The sequence below is a fragment of the Phyllobates terribilis genome, unplaced genomic scaffold, assembly GCF_046119375.1.
Source record: "Phyllobates terribilis strain yellow unplaced genomic scaffold, ASM4611937v1 Scaffold_9__5_contigs__length_417890890, whole genome shotgun sequence".
NCBI classification, from domain to species: domain Eukaryota; kingdom Metazoa; phylum Chordata; class Amphibia; order Anura; family Dendrobatidae; genus Phyllobates; species Phyllobates terribilis.
This window is the reverse complement of record NW_027362769.1, coordinates 228,062,142-228,083,258: the sequence shown is the minus strand read 5'-3', so window position 1 is coordinate 228,083,258 and position 21,117 is coordinate 228,062,142. Positions and strand designations below refer to the sequence as shown.

The 21,117-nt window shown below is 45.8% G+C and overlaps 1 protein-coding gene across 5 annotated transcripts in view; it reads left to right on the top strand.

Moving 5' to 3' along the window:
* PARN (poly(A)-specific ribonuclease) overlaps positions 1-21,117 on the top strand; it is a 110,712-nt gene that overhangs the window by 44,851 nt on the left and 44,744 nt on the right. For all 5 annotated transcript variants that reach the window (XM_073647712.1, XM_073647711.1, XM_073647708.1 and 2 more), the window contains one exon: positions 1,167-1,222. In XM_073647712.1, coding sequence (XP_073503813.1) covers positions 1,167-1,222 — 56 coding nt within the window. The remainder of the gene's footprint in view (positions 1-1,166; positions 1,223-21,117) is intronic.

Genomic DNA, 21,117 nt, shown 5'->3' with positions numbered 1-21,117 from the left:
TTGAGTTATGCGCGAAATAAATGTTTTCGAGTTCATAGCATGTCTTCGGCTGCAGAGAAGTTGGTTTAACTGCTTCCTCGTAAATTAGTGCGGAGTCCGTATAGGAGATCCACACAAGCGCCATACAAAGGGTTAGTGTGCGACTTGTTGCTTTTGGACCCCGTCCGTGTTTATTAGATAGATGGCCAGCCCATAAAGACAGCGTGATTTTGATTCTGTCCACTTGAAATAACACAGGCCAGGAAGAGATAACAAACCTGCACATTTGTAACAATTTTTTTGGTTAAATACCAAAGTATTGATTTATTTTGAGTAGGAAACTGTGCAAATGTTCTCAAAAGACGGTTTTATTTTTCTTTAAAAACCACAGTGTAAATGTTCTTAAGGATTACAGCATTCGATATGGTTCAGGTGACCCTATACCTTTCCATTATGGTTCTGTAAATCCCCCGTCATATGTACGGCTTTTTCCAATTGCAGCAGTCTTCTCCGTGTGAAATTGGGTTAAGTTCATATTGCGTTGGTGGAAACTGAGCATAGATATTAATAATGTATCCACCTGAAAGTGGGCACAGCCTGGGTGGCTACCTTGGCATCCTTCCACCATAGTGACCCATTGCAAAAAAATTGTATGCTGCATGGTATATGCTTAAATATAGTGGCCTTGTGCTTGGGATTGTTAGCTGTTAAAGGAGTCAAATTTTTACAGTCACCAGATCGCTGAATCCTTACAGTGTGCAAAATACACATTGTCAAGATTCCCCTCCATTGCCAGCTTGATTTTATTTTAGTTACTTGAAAATTCAGTGTATGTATGTATATATATATATATATATATATATATATATTTTCTCACAACATGTACACACACACTATACTTAGTTTTTTTTTTTTAGCCCCTGACTTTTATACTGTTTGTGTATTTTATTTTCAACACATTCATTGTGTGACCTATAAAATATATATGTGAGAGTTCCTGAAAGGATATGGGTCAATTTCAGGATCTATACAAATTGAAAGACCGCATTTGCAGGAGTCATTTTGCAATTTTTACATTTTTAATTTCTACAATTGTAATTTTCTCCTGTGACTGCGTCTCCAACAGTAGTCATTTATACCACTGATTGATGTTCTTATTTCTTATTTTTCTGATGTCGCTCTTCCAGGCTTTTTTTGATGAGAATTACAGACATTCCATACCTCAATCTGGACGGTCCAGACTGTAAGTAATTTTCTGAGGACGTCTTCGGCCTCTGTGTTCTATGTACACAATAATTATTAGCGATGTATTATTAATCAGAAGCACAGTTCAGGAACAGCTGTCAGTTGTAATATATTTGGACAATTGTCATCTAAACTTGCATAAACAGATGGAGAAGATCCGTAACTGCTGCATTACTAAATATTATAGCAGTCTGTGTATAGTGACACTTTACTCATTAGATTTTTCAGTTAATCACCATTAGATTATCTGAACTGATCTTTCAGGTTTTGATATCCACAAGCTCTTTAAAGTACCATTCTGGTGTATTTTTAGCTTTATTTCATCATCGGATAGGTATCTCTGCTGTATGTTCCTGTGTGTAGCAAAGTACTTACCGGTCGTTGTCTTGTACTGGTGTCGGCGCTATTCCGATCCTCCTTCATCTTGTGACTGATCGGAAGTCAGAGAAAGGTCACTATCGCTCTCAACGTAAGGTCTATGAGAGTGTCGTTCTGAGTGTCATAGACTTGCATAGAGAAGTGACATTCTGTCCACCCAGGAAACACTGGAGTGATCCTGATCCAGCTAGTCACAAGGTGCAAAGGAGGACCAGAGTGGCACTGGGAACAACAGAAGACTGCGACCGATAAGTATTTTACTACACACAGGGACCATACATTACTGATGCCTATTCAGTGCTGAAATTATTATTATTTATTATTATAGCGCCATTTATTCCATGGCACTTTACATGCCAGAAAGGGCTATACATAGCGAAAACAATTACATTTAACTTGAACAAAACATGACAGCGACTGGTCCAGGAGGAGAGAGGACCCTGCCCGCGAGGGCTCACAATCTACAAGGGGTGGGTGAGGATACAGTAGGAGAGGGATAAAAAAAGAAATACACCATAGTGGTACTCTTCGGGTCATATTCACACATCCATGTTTCAAATGGACATGTGAAATGAGCCATATGCACTCCTCAATATAAATAAAAAAATAAATGGCACGCGTATGATAAGAACTGACATGTGAATGACGACTAAGGGTAAGTGGCAATCTGTGTTTGTGTACTTAAAGGGGTTTTCCCACAAAGAAAAGTTCATTTTAAAATTTGCCTGTGTCTGACCGTGTACGGAACATACCACATCTCCTGGGCATGGGGGAAGCAAAAGACAATACAGACAGGACAGGAGGGGATCACAGACGATTCATTCTGTGAGGTAAAACATTTCCCTGCCTGTTTTTAAACAATATTTTACCTCACAGAATGAATCCTCTGTGCTCCCCTCCTGTCCTGTCTGTATACTCTTTTGCTTCCTCCCCTGCCCAGGAGCTGTGGTATGCTCCGTACACGGTCAGACACAGACAATTTTTAAAATGAACTTTTGTTTGTGGGAAAACCCCTTTAAGGCAATGTTCACACATGTTCGGTTTTTTACGTCACAAATCTGCAGCAAAACTGATCCCTGCCAGGAAATCGGCAGCGTCAAAAACGCAGGTTTTGCTGCTTTTTTTTAGTGTATTTTTCACTGTCCTCCTGTCTCTATTTATGCATGTACATAAAGTTCTGTGAAAAAAAAAAAAAAAAAGAACCCCATTCTATTTTGCCATCAAAAACGCTGCTGCATATTTTGATGTGGTTTTTCAGGATACTTTACAGCACCCATTATTTTCTATGGGTGAAAAAAACGCTGAAAGTGACATGCTCTATTTTCCAAAAACCCAACCAAGGCACAAAATACACAGCAAAAAAAAACCAAGATGTGTGAACAGAGAATTCTTGTTTCTCATAGACTTTGCTGGTACTGCAAAACACTGCTGAAAATGTGCATAAAAAACGCTGAAAAACCCAACATGTGTGAACATAGCCTAACTGAGTGTTAATGCGAGGAAAAGTTCCGATACCTATGTTTAACCTTTCTGTAGGCCTTTACCTGCCGTAGCCCAAAGTATGTCCCTTTTGCTTGTACCTAGCTGGTATGTGTGCATACAGTTTACTTAAAGGGGACCGGTCACCAGGTCAAAAGCTGGCAGTTTTTACCCTTATTTTATTCCCACTCATTCCCCTAGTGCTCTGTAGGGTTTTTTTTTGTTTGTTTGTTTCTTAAAACCCCCATACGAACCTATAGATGTGGGTCTTTTTACTTTGAGCAACTTTTTATGTTCTTAAAAGGGGTGTGGCTTGCAGATCAGCTTAGTGACATGCCCCCAGTGAATTCTGTCAGCCACGCCCCCCTAGGAAGGAGCAGAAAAATTAGCAATACCTAAAAAGGCCTATATCTCTGGAAGCGTACTTTGGATTTAGAGAAGGCAAAAAAAGTGGCTCACTCTGAAGCACCGAGAATAAAAATAAAAGCAAAATCTGGTGACTTTTGAGGACCTTTAAGTTGAAGAGGAAAACGCAGAAGACTGCTCTTAACTATACTGTGGGTCCACTGGTGGGCAGTTGCCATTTCATCAAGATTGTGGTCACTGTGGGACATATAACTCATGACAGTAGGTGCGAAGACTATGTGCACTTAGTAAGAACTGCAAAATGTAAAGTGATGACAAGTAGCAGCTAGTGAGGGAACCACACCTTGGCGTTCATTATAAAAAAAAAAAAAAAAAAAAAAAATGTCTGCAGGAGACAACAAGCAGAGTAAAGATGATATCTGAACATCAATGCAATGGAAAACCTCCGGGCTGACTGTAACTCAGCCTTCCTTTGACTAATGATCACTTGAGTGCTCTCCCTTTAAGTGACAACTGCTTTCTTCTTTTTGCTGATGTTCCAGAATTCTAATGGAAAAAGTCTTATAATTAGCTAATTATATCAGCGATCTCCAACCTGTGACTCTCCAGCTGTTCTGGGACTACAACTCTCAGCATGGCATGTCATCCAGAATCTGGAGAGCCACTACTTGGAGACTGCGGGTTTATATGTCAGGCTTAACAAAAATAATTCAAGGGTGTTCAAATTTTGTATGTTTTTCATAATTTGCAGATGGGAAATCCCCAGTGTATTACAGAAGTGGCAAAGTGGGTGATATTTTACCAAATCAAATCTACGCACTGTGGGGGGGGGAAATGCACAGCAGATACTGACCTGTGCTGTGTTTTAACCCTTTCCCGGCTAAAGACATATATGTCCTTGCAGGGTGACGTACAGTGGCATGTAAAAGTTTGGGCACCCCTGGTCAAAATTACTGTTGTGAACAGTTAAGCAAGTTGAAGATGAAATGATCTCTAAAATGGCTCAAGTTAAAGATGACACATTTTCCCCTTCTCCCATGACAGCACCACCTGAGAGAGGGTATCCGCCCACCAAGGACTGGAACCTACTGAATAAAAAGGCGGTACCTCTCTTCCGCATCAATTTTGGTTCCTGTCCTTGATGGGAGCCTCTCTAGGTGGTACCTCTTACCTGTCATGGGGTCTGGAGTGGATCCCGGGATCGATGCGGCCTGGAGGCCGTGAAGAGACAACAGATGGCCTTCTGTTCCCAGCCCCATCTTGCTGTGCCTGGGTCTGCGTGCGGGGGGGGGCGCCTTCCGGGGTCCTCTCCCGCGTGCGCCGGGTCCTGCAGCCGGGTCTTCACACGCACGATGGTCGTGGTTGGGCGCGCCAGCAGGCAGGCCTTCCTGCCTGCGCACGTGCGGGGTCGCGTCGTGCCCTGTGACGTAGCGCGCCGGAAGTCCGGGCTGCGCAGTGTCGTGTCGCGCCCTGGCCGAGTGCGCCGGAAGCCCGGGTCTGCGCTTGCGCGGGGTACAATTTCCGGGTCATCCCCGTGCAAGCGCGCCAGGAGCCGCTGGGCTGCGCATGCACAGGAGGGATCCTGCGGCATAGCGCACCAGCCGGCAAAGAAAAAAAAAAAAAAAAGGGCCTGGATTTTGAAAGGTCACTACTAACGTAGGAGGGGTTCTCTCCAGGTCTAGTTACTACTCTACTGGCGAGTAGGAAGCCGGTGAATACTAGGATCTGTGGCAGAACCTGGGCTAAGTTTCTGTCTACCTCGGGTCAGTCCGCCAAAGGGGCCATCCTGGAATTCCTTCAGAAAGGCTTAAGCATGGGGTTAGCCACCAGTATCCTTAAGGTACAAGTATCCGCTCTGGGGGCACTATATAATTACGACTTCGCAGCGAATAGGTGGATCATTAGATTCATTAAAGCTTACTGTAGATCTAGACCTATTCCTACTCCAAGGATGCCTCCTTGGGACCTTAATCTGGTTCTAGAAGCACTAACCAAGTCCCCCTTTGAGCCCTTAGAGGAAGCTTCGGAGAAAATTCGCATCTTAAAAACAGCCATGCTGGTAGCTCTAACGTCAGCTCGTAGGGTTAGTGATCTGCACTCGCTGTCAGTTAACCATCCGTTCACGCAAGTGTGTATGGATAGAGTAATCCTAAGACCAGACCCGGCCTATCTTCCAAAAGTGGCCTCCAAATTCCATAGGACACAAGTAATTATTCTCCCTTCCTTCTATCCTGACCCTAGGGATTTGGAGGAACAAAAACTTCACACTCTAGATGTTAAGAGGGTATTAGTCCAGTATTTGGAGGTAACGAAGGCCTGGAGAAAAAGTGACGCCTTATTCATTTCATTTCAGGGGGCTAGGAAAGGGCTTAAGGTTACAAAGGGGACCATAGCTAGGTGGGTCAGGGACACCATTGGCTTAGCATACTCTTCTAGCAATCTGCCAGTTCCAGAGAACCTGAAGACCCACTTCACCAGAGCGGTAGCTGCTTCCTGGGCGGAGAAAGCGGATGGGCCCATCAACATCATATGTAAGGCGGCAACTTGGTCATCCCCCGCTACATTTTAAAAGCATTACCGTCTTGACCTTTCCTCTTCTACTGATCTGTCCTTTGGGAGGAAGGTGCTGCAAGCGGTGATCCCTCCCTCTGGTGTCTGATCTCTCTAAATCTCTCAGGTGGTGCTGTCATGGGAGAAGGGGAAAAGATCCTAGTTACTTACCGGTAACGGGATTTTACAGAGCCCATGACAGCACCCTATTAATTCCCTCCCCTTTATCACTTATGGTGTGCACTTCTTAGGGTGTTTTATTAAGAAATGTTTAGGTGGCAGTTATGTACTAACCTATTTTTCGGAGGCCCTCTCATGCTCTGAAACAAAAACTGATGCGGAAGAGAGGTACCGCCTTTTTATTCAGTAGGTTCCTGTCCTTGGTGGGCGGATACCCTCTCTCAGGTGGTGCTGTCATGGGAGAAGGGGAAAATGTGTCATCTTTAACTTGAGCCATTTTAGAGATAATTTCATCTTCAACTTGCTTAACTGTTCACAACAGTAATTTTGACCAGGGGTGCCCAAACTTTTACATGCCACTGTACGTCACCCTGCAAGGACATATATGTGGTGCTGTCATGGGCTCTGTAAAATCCCATTACCGGTAAGTAACTAGGATCTTTCTTTTGTATTTTAGGCAAAAAAATATATATATATTTGTAATTTTTTTTTACATTTTTAAAAATTACAAAGGAAAATGTGCCGATGCAAAAGTTTGGGCATCCAAACTATAAAATGAGTGCACTGTTAATACCAACATAAAATAAAACTTTATAAATTTGGTGTCTCATTAATCGTACTGACCCACAGAATAAAGTTAAAGGGATTGTCAGGTGTAAAACTACAAGTCATGGATTCTGTGGGGATTCTCCGGCGCCAGAGACCACCGGCACAATTCACTGCTGTGAGGATTTGAGTCTGTAGTCCCTAAGGCAGGGCACCCCTTGTAATATGTCACATATGCCACAAAGCCAGCATTAAAAAAAAAAAATACCCTGATTGGGGACCGAAAATAGCAACTTTCACTTTTTGCATTCTACCACACATTAATTTCTTGAAGATACCTTTACGATCAAATTGTTCACTATATCCCTTCAGAAATGCTTAGACTGTTATTTCCAAAGTAGGGTGGGGGACTCATCTGTACGAAACTATGTATGTAACCATTCCAGCAAACTTTGAGCTACAAAAGGTGCTCCCTCCCTTCTGAGCCCTGCCACGTGCCCAAATAGTAGTACAAGATGGCATATGGGGTATTTAAATACTTAAAAGAAAAACCGCCCATCAAGTTTTTATTCAGTTTCATCCATTACTCCTTTTGAAACCGAAAAATCTATTATTTTATTGAAAACAAAAGTATATTTTTAGTTATTATTTCCACATTGGGTGCTTCACATGATCTAACGCAAAGGTTTAACTGGCTTACGAAACACTATTGTAAATGCTGTAAGGGGTCATTTTTGTAAAAATTTAAATTTGTATGGGGAGTTTAGTACACTGCTCAAAAAAATAAAGGGAACACTCAACACATTCTAGATCTGAAAGAATGAAATCTTCTCATTGAATACTTTGTTCTGTGCAAAGTTGAATGTGCTAACAACAACAAAATCACACAAAAATCATGAATGGAAATCAAATTTATTAACTAATGGAGGCCTGGATTTGAAGTCACCCCCAAAATTAAAGTGGAAAAACACATTACAGGCTGATCCAACTTTGATGAATTGTTTTACAAGCCAAAATGAGCCCCAGTATTGTGTGTGGCCTCCACGTGCCTGTATGACCTCCCTACAACCCCTGGGCATGCTCCTGATGAGGTTGCGGATGGTCTCCTGTGGGATCTCTTCCCAGACCTGGACTAAAGCATCTGCCAACTCCTGGACAGTCTGTGGTGCAACGTGACGCTGGTGGATGGAGCGAGACATGATGTCCCAGATGTGCTCAATCGGATTCAGGTCTGGGGAACGGGCGGGCCAGTCCATAGCTTCAATACCTTCATCTTGCAGGAACTGCTGACACACTCCAGCCACATGAGATCTGGCATTGTCCTGCATTAGGAGGAACCCAGGGCCAATCGCACCAGTATATGGTCTCACAAGGGGTCTGAGGATCTCATCTCGGTACCTTATGGCAGTCAGGCTACCTCTGGCGAGCACATGGAGGGCTGTGCGGCCCTCTAAAGAAATGCCACCCCACACCATTACTGACCCACTGCCAAACCGGTCATGCTGAAGGATGTTGCAGGCAGCAGATCGCTCTCCACGGCGTCTCCAGACTCTGTCACGTCTGTCACATGTGCTCAGTGTGAACCTGCTTTCATCTGTGAAGAGCACAGGGCGCCAGTGGCGACTGTGCCAAGCGTTCTGCACAGTGTTGGGCTGTGAGAACAACCCCCATCTGTGGATGTCGGGCCCTCATACCACCCTCATGGAGTCGGTTTCTAACCTTTTGTGCAGACACATGCACATTTGTGGCCTGCTGGTGGTCATTTTGCAGGGCTCTGGCAGTGCTTCTCCTGTTCCTCCTTGCACAAAGGCGGAGGTAGCGGTCCTGCTGCTGGGTTGATGCCCTCCTACGGCCCCCTCCACGTCTCCTGGTGTACTGGCTTGTCTCCTGGTAGTGCCTCCAGCCTCTGGACACTACGCTGACAGACACAACAAACCTTCTTGCCACAGGTCGCATTGATGTGCCATCCTGGATGAGCTGCACTACCTGAGCAACTTCTGTGGGTTGTAGAGTCCATCTCATGCTACCACGAGTGTGAAAGCACAACCAACAGAAAGCATTGGTACTGAGATGTGGTCTGTGGTCCCCACCTGCAGAACCACTCCTTTATTGAGTGTGTCTTGATAATTGCCAATAATTTCCATCTATTGTCTATTCCATTTGCACAACAGCATGTGAAATTGATTGTCAATCAGTGTTGGTTCCTAAGTGGACAGTTTGATTTCACAGAAGTTTGATTTACTTGGAGTTATATTCTGTTGTTTAAGTGTTCCCTTTATTTTTTTGAGCAGTATATATAGTGTATCCAAAAAAGCACTTGAGAACTGAATTGGCCTCTTAAAAATAGGTTTGTGGAATAAGGGAAATGTCAATTATTAGTTATTTTGTGTGGTATGACTATTTGTTTTTAAGGGCAGTCAGAAAGTCTGATAAATGCACATTATAAAAGAAGCACCGGTCTTCTCCTCTGAGTGACGTCCCCGCTCTTCACACTCTCTGGTCACTGTATGCTTTATGCGGGAGCTGGATGTCTTTTACAATGTGAATATATGGGGCCTCGTTTGGACCCTCCATAGACTTGTATTGTAAAAGCATCTTCCAGGTCGTGGAGAGTCTGAAGAAAGCCGACGTCACGGAGAAGAGCAGAACGGCGCTGGACACTGGAGGTTGTATGGTAGTAGGTGTGTGTGTGTGTGTGTGTGTGTGTGTATGTATGTATGTATGTATAAAAAGTGCTCCTGTGCCAAAGCATCGTTTGACCAACAGCCATGTAATGTGTATTGACTGCTTTAGATCTTCACCAGTTGGGAGGATAAAGGCCTCATCTATAGATAATAAATTTTTGACCAACTATCCACCGATTTTGGGGAAAAAGCAACTGCTTTGAGTTGACATTGATTCAATAAGGTATCAAGCATAAAAGTGTCTAAGATCGTAATGCCCCTTTATATATTCTTAAAGAAACACTCCCGTTAATCCCACCCCTCCCCCCCTTAAACCTGCATGTACAGTGGCTTGTAAAAGTATTCACCCCCTTGGCTTTTTACCTATTTTGTTACAGGACAACCTGTTTAAATATATTTGTAATTTGATTTGTGTGAGATGCATCAGCATTAAGTAGTCTAAGTTGGTGAAGTGAGGAAATATAGGCATAAATTATAATATTGCGATCAAATAAGTAAAAATTGGCGTGTATATATGTATTCACCCCAAACTTGGGAGGAAAAAGGGGGTGCGTCTTAAAATGCGAAGGTACGGTATTTTACCTGGGGGACGGCATCGATGGGTCACAAATACAGGAGGTTGGCTGCGGCTGCGGCAGGAGTCCGGGCGGGCCCCGTCATCTCAGCACTGTCGCTGATTCAGGATGACTTGGACTGTGGTGGTAGTTGGAGTGGGACGATGATGCGGGCCCCGTCCTCTAAAATGAATTCGGTGGTGAGCGGAGGTTCCCTCTCTCATACATAGCCCTGTGGTGGGCTTAGGGAAATGGCCGCCGGAGCATGCGTCTTATCCGCAAAATACGGTACTTTCATAAGTCGCGTGCTTAGTGAAAGGAAGTTCACTAGTGTTGAGCGAGCACTAAAATGCTCGGGTGCTCAAAGCTCGGGCCTAGCTCACCGTGATACTCGGATTCTCGACCCGAGCAATGAGCCCAATGTTAGTCTATGGGAGACCCGAGCATTTTTGCGGCGGCAGCCCCGGCAGTCTGTAGAAAGCCTAAAAAGTGCCCAAAACGATAGTGACAGTGCTCAAATGACATGGGGACAGCATGGGGATCGCCCAGGAAGCATTTCTGACCCCCAGGTCACTGCTGTCAATAACGTGGTCAGAGGTATTAAACCACTTTTACGGGCTCAAAATAAAACGTTCAAAAACTAAACTGAAACGGTTTTCCTGTGAAATATGTTAAGGAACTTCCTTTCCAGGGTAAAGACTTGTGTATAAGGTAAAATAAATAACCAAAAACAAAAATACTCCTCCACACCTTTGGCTATGTTCACAAGTAGCATTTTTTATGCGTTTTTGCACTTTTGTATTGCTTTCAACCGTGACAAATGCATTCACCGGGAAATGTCATTTTAACATTTTACAAACTTATCTGGCCATGTGCTGTGTGACACATGCATACAGTGCTGAAAAGACATGGGAACGGCATGGGGAAGACCCCTGGAAGCATCTCTGACACCCAGGTCACTGCCTAAAAGTGTGCCCATCAGAAGTGATCCTTGCCGCATCAGAAGATACAGACTTGCAACTATCCCCGTGCATGTCCTTGTCCCAGGGCAGTGTTCAATTGTACCTCCCCCATTCCTTGCAAAGCAAGCGCAAGTATGCAGCCTGCCACCCACCCACCCCCAGGCTGCAATACCATACTGCTAGCTTGCACTTGAAATGGGGCCTTTAAGTTTGGAGGAGGCCGAAGTTGGCCACTACCTCATGGCTGATTCGGCAGCGAGGTATCCATACCCGGTCCCCAGCTGCCCCGCGGCCGGGTTCCACACACGGACCCCAGCCGCCTGGGGGCGGCCGGGTGTCTATAAACGGTCCCCAGCCGCCATATTTCTCCTTCAAACTTCCCCCACACTTTTCTTAGCCTGGCCTGCTTTAGGGCAGCATTGGACGAGCCCACCAGAGAGCCAGACTCCTCCGGTGGGCCCTGGCTTCTCCATCAGGGGAGTTGAGAGTGCCAAGGTGAGGAGGATGATGAGGAGGATGATGATGATGATGATGATGATGATGATGAAAGTTAGCACAGCTTTGTTTTCTTGGAATGCCAGCGAATGTATGTAGTGGCGGCTAGGCCTGAGGTGGTCAGCGTTTTGGCGCATATCCTACCTCCTCCGAGGATTGCTGGATGTTTTCCTGCTACTATCCCAGTTCTATGACTCCCGTTAAAACAAAGCTTCAGGTGATGAATGATGGATGAGGTGGTGGCAAAGGAGAAAGAGCAGGAGGAACAGGGACCATTCACATCAATATCAGGCTAGTCAACCACACATGTCTAGTAGGATATGCTTCTGTACCAAAAGGAGCTGTTCGGCTACACAGTTATAGGGCATACAGTGAGTGCAATGCCTACCAAAAATTTCTAGGCACTCCAATGCCCCTTGGAAGTGACATGGAGATCAGAAGGCCTTAACTAAACCGTTTTTTCCATTTATAGCAACTGGGTCTCCTGTGAACTGTTGGCCTAAGCAGTGAATGGAAGGCTTTCCAAAAATTATGAGGAACTGCAATGCCCCTTGAAACAGACGTGGATTACAGCATACTAAAAACCTTCTACCCATTATTGGGGAGTGGGTCTCCCTTAGTGTTCGCCTATGCATTGAAAAGCAAAAGCTGACTAAAATTAGGAGGAAATGCAATGCCCGTTGGAAGAGTCGTGGAGGTCGCAGTAGCTTAGCAAGACTGTTTTAATGCCCCTTGGAAGAATGGTGGAGGTCGCAGTAGCTTAACAAGACTGTTTTAATGCCCCTTGGAAAAGTGGTGGAGGTCGCAGTAGCTTAACAAGACGGTTTTAATGCCCCATGGAAGAGACGTGGAGGTCGCAGTAGCTTAACAAGACTGTTTTAATGCCCCTTGGAAGAGCCATGCAGTACAGCATATTAAAAACATTCCCATTATTGGGGAGTGGGTCTCCCATAGTCTTTGCCTATGCCTTCCAAGCAAAAGCTGCCAAAAATTAGGACTGAGGAACTTGCAATGCTGGCAACACGGACCACGGTCACCCTGGTGGTATAGTGGTGGTGGAGGCTGAGGATATAAGGAGAAGAGCAAAATACAGCCGAAATGAGGAAGCGTATACCCATGTGTGGGTGTGAAGCGATGCATGGGGGAATACACCTCCCGAAATAACACAGTGGATTTGACTTTATGTTACTCTGCTGTCATTTGGTGGTGATGAGAAGTCTGGCCCAATCCAGCCCTTGTTCATTTTGAGAAGGGTCAGCTTGTCCGCATTGTCAGTTGACAGGCGAGTGCGCTTATCAGTTATAATTCCCCCAGCGGCACTAAAAACACGCTCCGATAACACGCTAGCGGCAGGGCAGGCCAGGACCTCCAAGGCGTACAGAGCGAGTTCATTCCAAGTGTCCAGCTTGGATACCCAATAATTAAAAGGCACAGAGGAATCACGCAGGACGCTGGTACGGTCGGCAAGGTACTACCTCACCATCTTTTGAAACTTTCCACTCCTTGTGAGAGTACCCCGCGCCTCAGGGCCTGTAAGCTGGGCGGGTCTCAGAAAACTGTCTCAGAATGTTGACAGTGTTCCCCTGCCTCCTTGATTGGAGTTGCGTCTCTCTCGCCTGTACGCCTTGGTTTGTCAACGAACTGTGACCTCTGCCGCTATCGTGTTCAGATGGGAATTTTTTTTAACAGTTCTGCAGCAAGGGCCTTCTGGTACTGCCCCATTTTTGTAGACCTCTCCACCTCAGGAATAAGAGAGTGAAAGTTCTCCTTGTAGCGGGGGTCTGAAAGTGTCACCAACCTGTAATGACTGTCACCCAACATTTTGACAACGCGAGGGTCACGGTTAAGGCAGCGTAACATAAAGTCAGCCATGCGTGCCAAACTGGTAACGAGCAAGACTTCCATGTCCTCACCAAGATGACGACTGACCATGCTCTCCTCCTCCTCCCCCTCCCCCCCCCCCCCCCCCCCTGTCCTCAGGCTACCCACGCTGAACCGACTGTATGACAGTTGTACAAGTACTACCGTCTACAGCGCATGATACCAGCTCCTGTTCTTCCTCCTCCTCCTGCCCCTCATTGTCCCCCAATGCACTTTGGGATGAGATAAGGCTTGGCTGTGTGTAATCGCCCATTACGGCTTCTTGATCCATCTCATCATACTCTGGCTGCAATGCCTCCTCTTTAATTCTCTGCAGAGAGCACTGCAAAAGACAGACAAGTGGGATGCTGACGCTAATGATGGCGTCATCGCCACTCACCATCTTAGTGGACTCCTCAAAGTTTGTCAGGATGGTACATATGTCAGACATCCAGGTCCACTTCTGAGGTCTTATGTGTGGAGTCTGACCTGAATATCGACGGCCTTGTTGCAGCTGGTACTCCACAACTGCTCTCTTCTGCTCACAAATCCTTTGCAACATGTGGAGGGTAGAGTTCCAATGTGTGGGGACATCACACACCAGTCGGTGTGCCGGAAGCTGCAAACTCTGCTGCAACACAACAAGGGCGGCAGAAGCTGTAGCCGACTTTCTAAAATGAGCTGACAGGCGGCCTACTTTGACGAGCAGATCTGGCAACTCGTGGTACGATTCAAGAAACCGCTGAACCATGTGGTTAAGCACATGAGCCAGGCATGGTACGTGTGTGATCTCGCCTCAGAGCCGCCACAAGGTTACGGCCATTGTCACACACGACTATGCCTGGATGTAGGTTCAGCAGTCTCAGCCACAGATCTGCCTGCTCTTTCACAGCTGTCCACAGCTCACAAGCAGTGTGAGGTTTATCACCTAAGCTTATGAGTTTCAGCACAGCCTGTTGCCGCTTGGCTGAGGCAGTACTGCAGTGCTTCCAGCTTGTAACTGATGTGGTGATATCTGAGATGGAGGCTCAACATGAGGAGGAGGAGGAGGAGGATGATGCGCAGGAGCTGTACACTGTGGGGGCAACTCTGACATAGGGCCCGCAATCCTCGGTGTGGGGAGGATGTGTTCCGTCCCAAGGTCCGACTGGGTCCCGGCTTCCACTGTTTACCCAGTGTGCCGTCAGGGAGATGTACTGTCCCTGGCCACAAGCACTTGTCCACGTGTCCGTTGTCAGGTGGACTCTCCCAGTAACTGCGTTGTTGAGGGCACAGCAGATGTTTTGGGACACGTGCTTGTGTAGTGCGGGGATGGCACACCAGGCAAAATAGTGTCGGCTGGGGACCGAGTGCCGAGGGACGGCCATCACCATAAGGTTGCGTAAGGATTCCGTCTCCATCAGCCTAAAAGGGAGCATTTCCAACGCAAGCAGTCGTGAAATATGTGAATTCAGGACAGTGGCCTGTGGGGCATTGGCTGCGAATTTGCGCTTTCGTTCAAAGCTCTGGGATATGGACAATTGAACGCTGTGGTGGGACGTGGACGTTGATGCTGTTTCTTGAGAAACTGCCATAACAAATGAAGACTGAGAGGAGGGGGCATCTTTGCATGCAGTATGGACAGGGGATTGCCTTGCCTTCACGACAGGGGGTTCTATTACACGCATAACAGCGGAAGAAGAAGTGGTGACACCCGCTGACACTGGTCTTGGATCCTGGGGTTCGCCCCACAAAGTCGGGTGCTTTGCTGACATGTGCCTGATCATGCTGGTGGTGGTCAGGCTGGTAGTTTTGTCACCCCTGCTGATGCTGGCATGGCAGGTGGTACAAATGGCCTTTTTGGGGTTATCAGCAGAGTCTTTAAAAAAATTCCAGACTCTGGGAAGACCTACCGGTTGTACTGGCAACGTCCCTCGTGTTAGTGTTACGGGGAACTGTTGCCCACCTTCTGTGTGCGGCCACCAAACTGCTTCTTCCTGCCTGTTGGGGTACTCTGCCTCCCTCCCCCTGTGTGCTGCTGGCCTCGCTCTGCGTGTCCTCCTGCCACGTTGGGTCAGTTACTAGATCATCCACCACCACCTCCTCTTCCACTTGCGCACCACGATCCTCCTCCTCACTTCGTGGCAATTGTCTCGTCATCGTCCACCTCTTGTGACAAATTGCCAGCGTCGACTTCCTGTGGCCGTGGCTGTTCAAATATTTGGGCATCGCTACATGGGATCTCCTCTTTCACCACTTCAAGCGGAGCTGGTGAGGGGCACAAATATGGAAATGGACCAGTGAACAGCTCTTCAGAGTGTCCAAGTGTGGGATCAGTTGCTGTCTGGCGACACTCGGCATGGTTGGAGGAAGGAGCATCACGGTGAGGAGGAGTATGCGGTCGAGACTCACGGCTACTAAAACTTGACCGTATGGAAGACAGACCGGAGGTGGTGGTGCCCAGGTAACTGGAAGTATTATCTGCTATCCAATTAATAACCTGTTCACACTGATCAGTTCGCAATACTGGTGTTGTAGTGTACTTCCCTATTAATTAGGTCAAGAAGTGGGAGCGAGAGGATGTGGCTGTTGGTTGTGGCACATTTTCACCTTGGCCACGGCCCCGTCCTCTACACGCACCATCACCAGAACTTCCAGTTCCACGTCCCTTGGCACGCGCCTTGCCCATTGTAAATGAAATAAAATAGCTTACACTCGCACTATCAGTGGAAAAAGGGTAATAAAAAGGAGATTAGAACCGTGGAAGAGGAAAACCACAGTTCTACACTGTGTTCCAAATTATTATGCAAATATTTTCTCAGATTTTCCCAAATGACCTATATGAATTGCAGTCATTGTAATTTTTCAGTCAAATAACTATTAGCGTACAATTGAAAGGTTTTTGTACAAACTGCCTATGATAACGGTATATTTTTAAGAAAATAAAAAACTCAAACTGCACTCAATGCATGTTCCAAATTATTATGCACAGCAGAGTTCTCAACCTTTTCATTTTAATAAAGAACAAAAAAATGGTCATTTTTGAAATTATAAGCATTAGCGGGTTATTACAAACTGAAATCAAACAGTTTTCAACTCAAAACTTTATTCTAGGTGATGTTACATTTGCACATAGGACCCCTTGTTCGAAAGGAGCTTCTGAACTCTCTCGTCCATTGAATTTGTCAGGTTTTGGATGGTTTCTGCCTCCATTGTTTTGCATGAGGACAGAATACCCTCCCAGAGCTGTTGCTTAGATGTGAACTGCCTGCCGCCATCATAGACACTCCTTTTGATGATGCTCCAGAGGTTCTCAATGGGGTTGAGGTCAGGGGAGCATGGGTGCCACACCATAAGTTTGTCCCCTTTTATGCCCATAGCAGCCAGAGATGCAGATGTGTTATGTGCAGCATGAGACGGGGCATTATCATGCATGAAAATGATCTTGCTGCAGAATACACGGTGGTTCTTCTTGAACCATGGAAGGAAGTGCTGTTTGAGAAACTCAACATACATTATGGAGTTCATCTTTACCCCTTCAGGGATCCTAAAAGGGCCGACAATCTCTCTCCCCATGATTCCAGCCCAAAACATTACTCCACCTCCTCCTTGTTAGCGCCGTAGCCGTGTTTGCATGGGGTGTCCATCAACCAGCCATCCTCCACTCCATCCATCTGGACCATTGAGATCATTTCATGCATGATTTTGCTGGCTTTAGAGACCCTACACTACCTATTTTGCACTATATTTCTCTCCCTAACTCAGCAGCACTCTCCCTATACTGTTTGATCCGGATCGACTGTGTCCAAGATGGCGGCGCCCGGTTTTAAATACTCGAGGTGATGCTGTGCGGCCAGCCAATCACTGTACTGCCCACAAACGACATGGCTGCGGCATTCCAGTGACTGGCTGGCAATCCCTGCATGTTCATTGGCTCTGTAAAGAGCGCCAAATGTGCAGGGTGGAGACCCGAGCTCCCGCCTGAGTAACCCGTAAATGCTCGGTGCTCGCCGAACATCGAGATGCTCGGGCGAGTACCGAGCAGTGTCGAGCATGCTCGCCCAACACTAAAGTCCACCTATGTGCTATCTAAGTGTCACATGGTCTGTCAGTATATACTCTTTACCTTTTCTGAAAGCCACAAGGGCTGCAACACCATTAAGCAAGAGGCACCACTAACCAAACACCATGAATACCAAGGAGACCTCTAAACAAGTCAGGGACAAAGTTGTTGAGAAGTACAAGCCAGGGTTCAGTTATAAAAAAATAAAATTAATATATGCCAATCTCTGAGGATCCCCCCGGAGCACCATCAAATGGAAAGAGCATCGTACCACAACAAACTTGCTAAGAGAGGGTCTCCTTCAGGTAAACCTGAAGGAGACTGAGTTCCCAAGTAGAGACTGGAGTATCTGGCCACATGACCACAGTAAGCCATACATTCCTAAATGGAAGAGTAAGCAGAAAAAAATCCTTCATTTACACACACAAATTGTAAGGCTCGTTTTGAGTTTGCCAAAAGACACGAGTAAATGTTTTGCAGTGGCCTAGTCAAAGCCCAGTCCTTAATCCAATTGAGAATCTGTGATCAGACTTGAAGGTTGCTGTTCACGAGAGGAAACTATCTAATTTGAAAGAGCTGGATCAGTTTTACCTTGAGGAATGGGCAAAAATCCCAGTGGCAAGATGTGGAAAGCTCATAAAGACTTATCCAAAGCAACTTGCTGCTGTAATTGCTTCAAAAGGAGGCTCTACAAATTACCGACTTTAGGGGGGGGTGGTTAATACTTGTGCACACTGAAGTTTTCAGTTATTTTTGTCGTATTTGTTATTTGCTTCATAATAAAAAGAAAACCAACACAGTTGAAGGCATTCAACAAAAAAAAAAAAAAAAAAAAAAGCAGTGAATTTCCAGGTTGTGAGGTAGCAAAGTACAAAAAATGCCAAGGAGGTTGAATACTTTAGCAAGTCACTGTATATTTTAGTGTCAGAGTATTAATATATTCACCTACTGCCACCTTCTTCAGGATCAGTGTCTACTACAGTATTTTTTACTGAATAAAGTCAGGATTAGTGTCCGATGGTAAAGAGTAAAAAAAAGAAGCAAAAAAAAAAAGTTAGATTAGTTGATGGGACTAGATTAGGGACAGTAAAAATGTACAATATTTTTCACTGAATATAGTCAGGGTTAGTGTCAGATAGTTGAGGGCTCTCAATCATTTTTTTAATTTTTTTTTTTTTTACTGACGTCAGTTTAGTAAGTTTGGTACATACAAACACCGTGAAAAATGTCCTGTTCGTCCCAAACACTGTATTCAGCAGAGGAGGCATACACTTTGCTTGCCTCCGACACTGATGGTGAGAGAGAGGATGCCACCTTCCTTTATTTTTCCTCCTCCTCCTCTTCCTCAAGTGATACAGAACTGCCACACAGACTCCCCAGGACAGAAAATGAACCAGCACCCAGCATTACTGACCCCATGTGGACCTTACCCCCTGAAGATTGAGCCACAGATTCCTGATTTTGTGGCGTAATCAGGAGTCCAATTTGACACCACTGACCTCACTGAAATAGACTTTTTCAAAGTCTTTTTCTCTGAGGATTTTGTAAACGTAATGACGGCCTAGACAGATTTGTACGCCCAGCAGTTTTTGGCCCAAAAGCCACTACTTTAATTTTCTGTCTGGACCCCTGTAGACACAGAAGAAAAGAAGTTTTGGGGGCCTTTTTCTTCACATGGGGTTAGTGAAGAAGCCAGAACTTTGGCAATATTGGAGTGTTGATGTTTTATACAACACTCCAGTGTTCCGCATGTCTGACCCGGAAACTTTTTGAGGCATCCACATATTTTTGTCCTCCCCGAGATGAACCTAACTTTGACCGACTTTCAAAGTCCGGCCAGTCATCGAGCACTAAGGTGTATGTTCTCCTAAGAGACACATGCGTGGATGAGTCCCTAATACATTTCAAGGGGAGGCTAAAATTCTGACAATACTTGCCCAGTAAGAGGTCCAGGTACAGAGTTAAACCCTAAAACCTGTGTGAGAGTACCTCAGTACACCCACTGGTTTAGAGTTTGGGAAGAAAAAGACACCTGGATTCAACTCCCTGAATGCCCCCCTCTCCTGGGAGTGAGTGGGAAAATTGTGTGGGATTTGGTGAACCCACTGCTGGTTCAAGGTTATCACCTCTACTTAGATAACTTTTATACCAGCGCATACCACTCTTCAAGTCCCTCTCTGCGCAAGCTATCGCAGCATGCGGTACTGTCCGCAAAAATCAGAGAGACCTCCCTAAGACGCTAATTGGGCACCTGCTCAGCAAGGGTGAAAGTAGAGCCCAATGTAGCGACAACATGCTGGTGGTCAAGTACAAGAACAAGAGAGATGTCCTTTTCATGACTACCATACATGGTGATGGCAGAACCCCCACCGCTGAAAGAGGTACCTCTACACTGGTAGACTGGTCCACTATGGGTTGAGCTAGATGGACTTAGTTTTTAAGGTTGAAGGAAGACTATGTTACTATGTTGCAAATCTGACAGTGTCCTGGGGTACAGCAAGAACATGGGGAGGATGTTGATCAGTGCCATGAGAAAAGCCAAGATGTGGTACAAGAAACTGGCCGTGCACATCGTACAGATGGCAATGTATAACGCTTTCGTGCTATCCCGATTTGCAGGCCAGACCGGTACATCGTACCTTCAGTTACAGGAGGTAGTGATCAAGGCCCCAATACTTGGCAGTCGGGAAGGAGCGGACCCCAGCACTTCCGGAACTGAAGGGCAACATTTCCCCACTGAGGTCACTCAAACCTCAAAGAAAGGAAGGTTGCAAAAAAGGTGCCGAGTGTGTTGCAGAATGGCAATGCAACACCTGTCCCGACAAACCTGGCCTGTGTATAAAAGAATGCTTCAAACTGTACTACACATCCATGGACTACTACATATAATAATAATCTTTTTATTTATATAGCGCCAACATATTCCGCAGCGCTTTACAATTCAGACAATTTACAGACATTATGTGCACTGTCCCCATTGGGGCTCATAATCTACATTCCCTATCGGTATGTCTTTGGAGTGTGGGAGGAAACCGGAGAACCGGGAGGAAACCGGAGAACCGGGAGGAAACTCGCGCAAACACGGGTAGAACATACAAACTCCTTGCAGATGTTGTCATTGGTGGGATTGGAACCCAGGACCCCAGCGCTGCAAGGCTGCAGTGTTAACCACTGAGCCACCGTGCTGCCCCTACATTTATTTTTCTGACTTGCACAACTTACATATTCCAACCTGATGCATTCTACACTACTCGCGGAAGCCAACCTGATGCACTGTACACAATTTACTTATGCCACCACAATATAAAATTCACATACCAGGAAAATACTAGATCAGTTCCAATATAGGGTCACTTGTGGGGGGTTTCCATTGTTTAGGTACATCAGGGGCTCTCCAAACGTGACATGACGCCTGCAGACCATTCCATCAAAGTCTTTGTACCAAAAAGTCACTCCTTCTTTTCCGAGCCATGCATCCAAACAGTAGTTTTTCCCCACATATGGGGTATATGCGTACTTGGGAGATATTGCACAACAATGTTTGTGGGTTTGTGGTCCATTTTCTCCTGTTACCCTTGTGAAAGGATCATTTTTTTTGGGGGGGGGGGATTTTTTTTTTTTCACTGCTCAACGTTATAAATTTCTGTGAAGCACCTGGGGGTTCAAAGTGTTCACTACACAGATAAGTTCCTTGATGGGTGTAGTTTCCAAAATGGGGTCACTTGAGGGGGTTTCCACTGTTTAGGCACATCAGGGGCTCTCCAAACGCAACATGGCGTCCGCTCTCGATTCCAGTC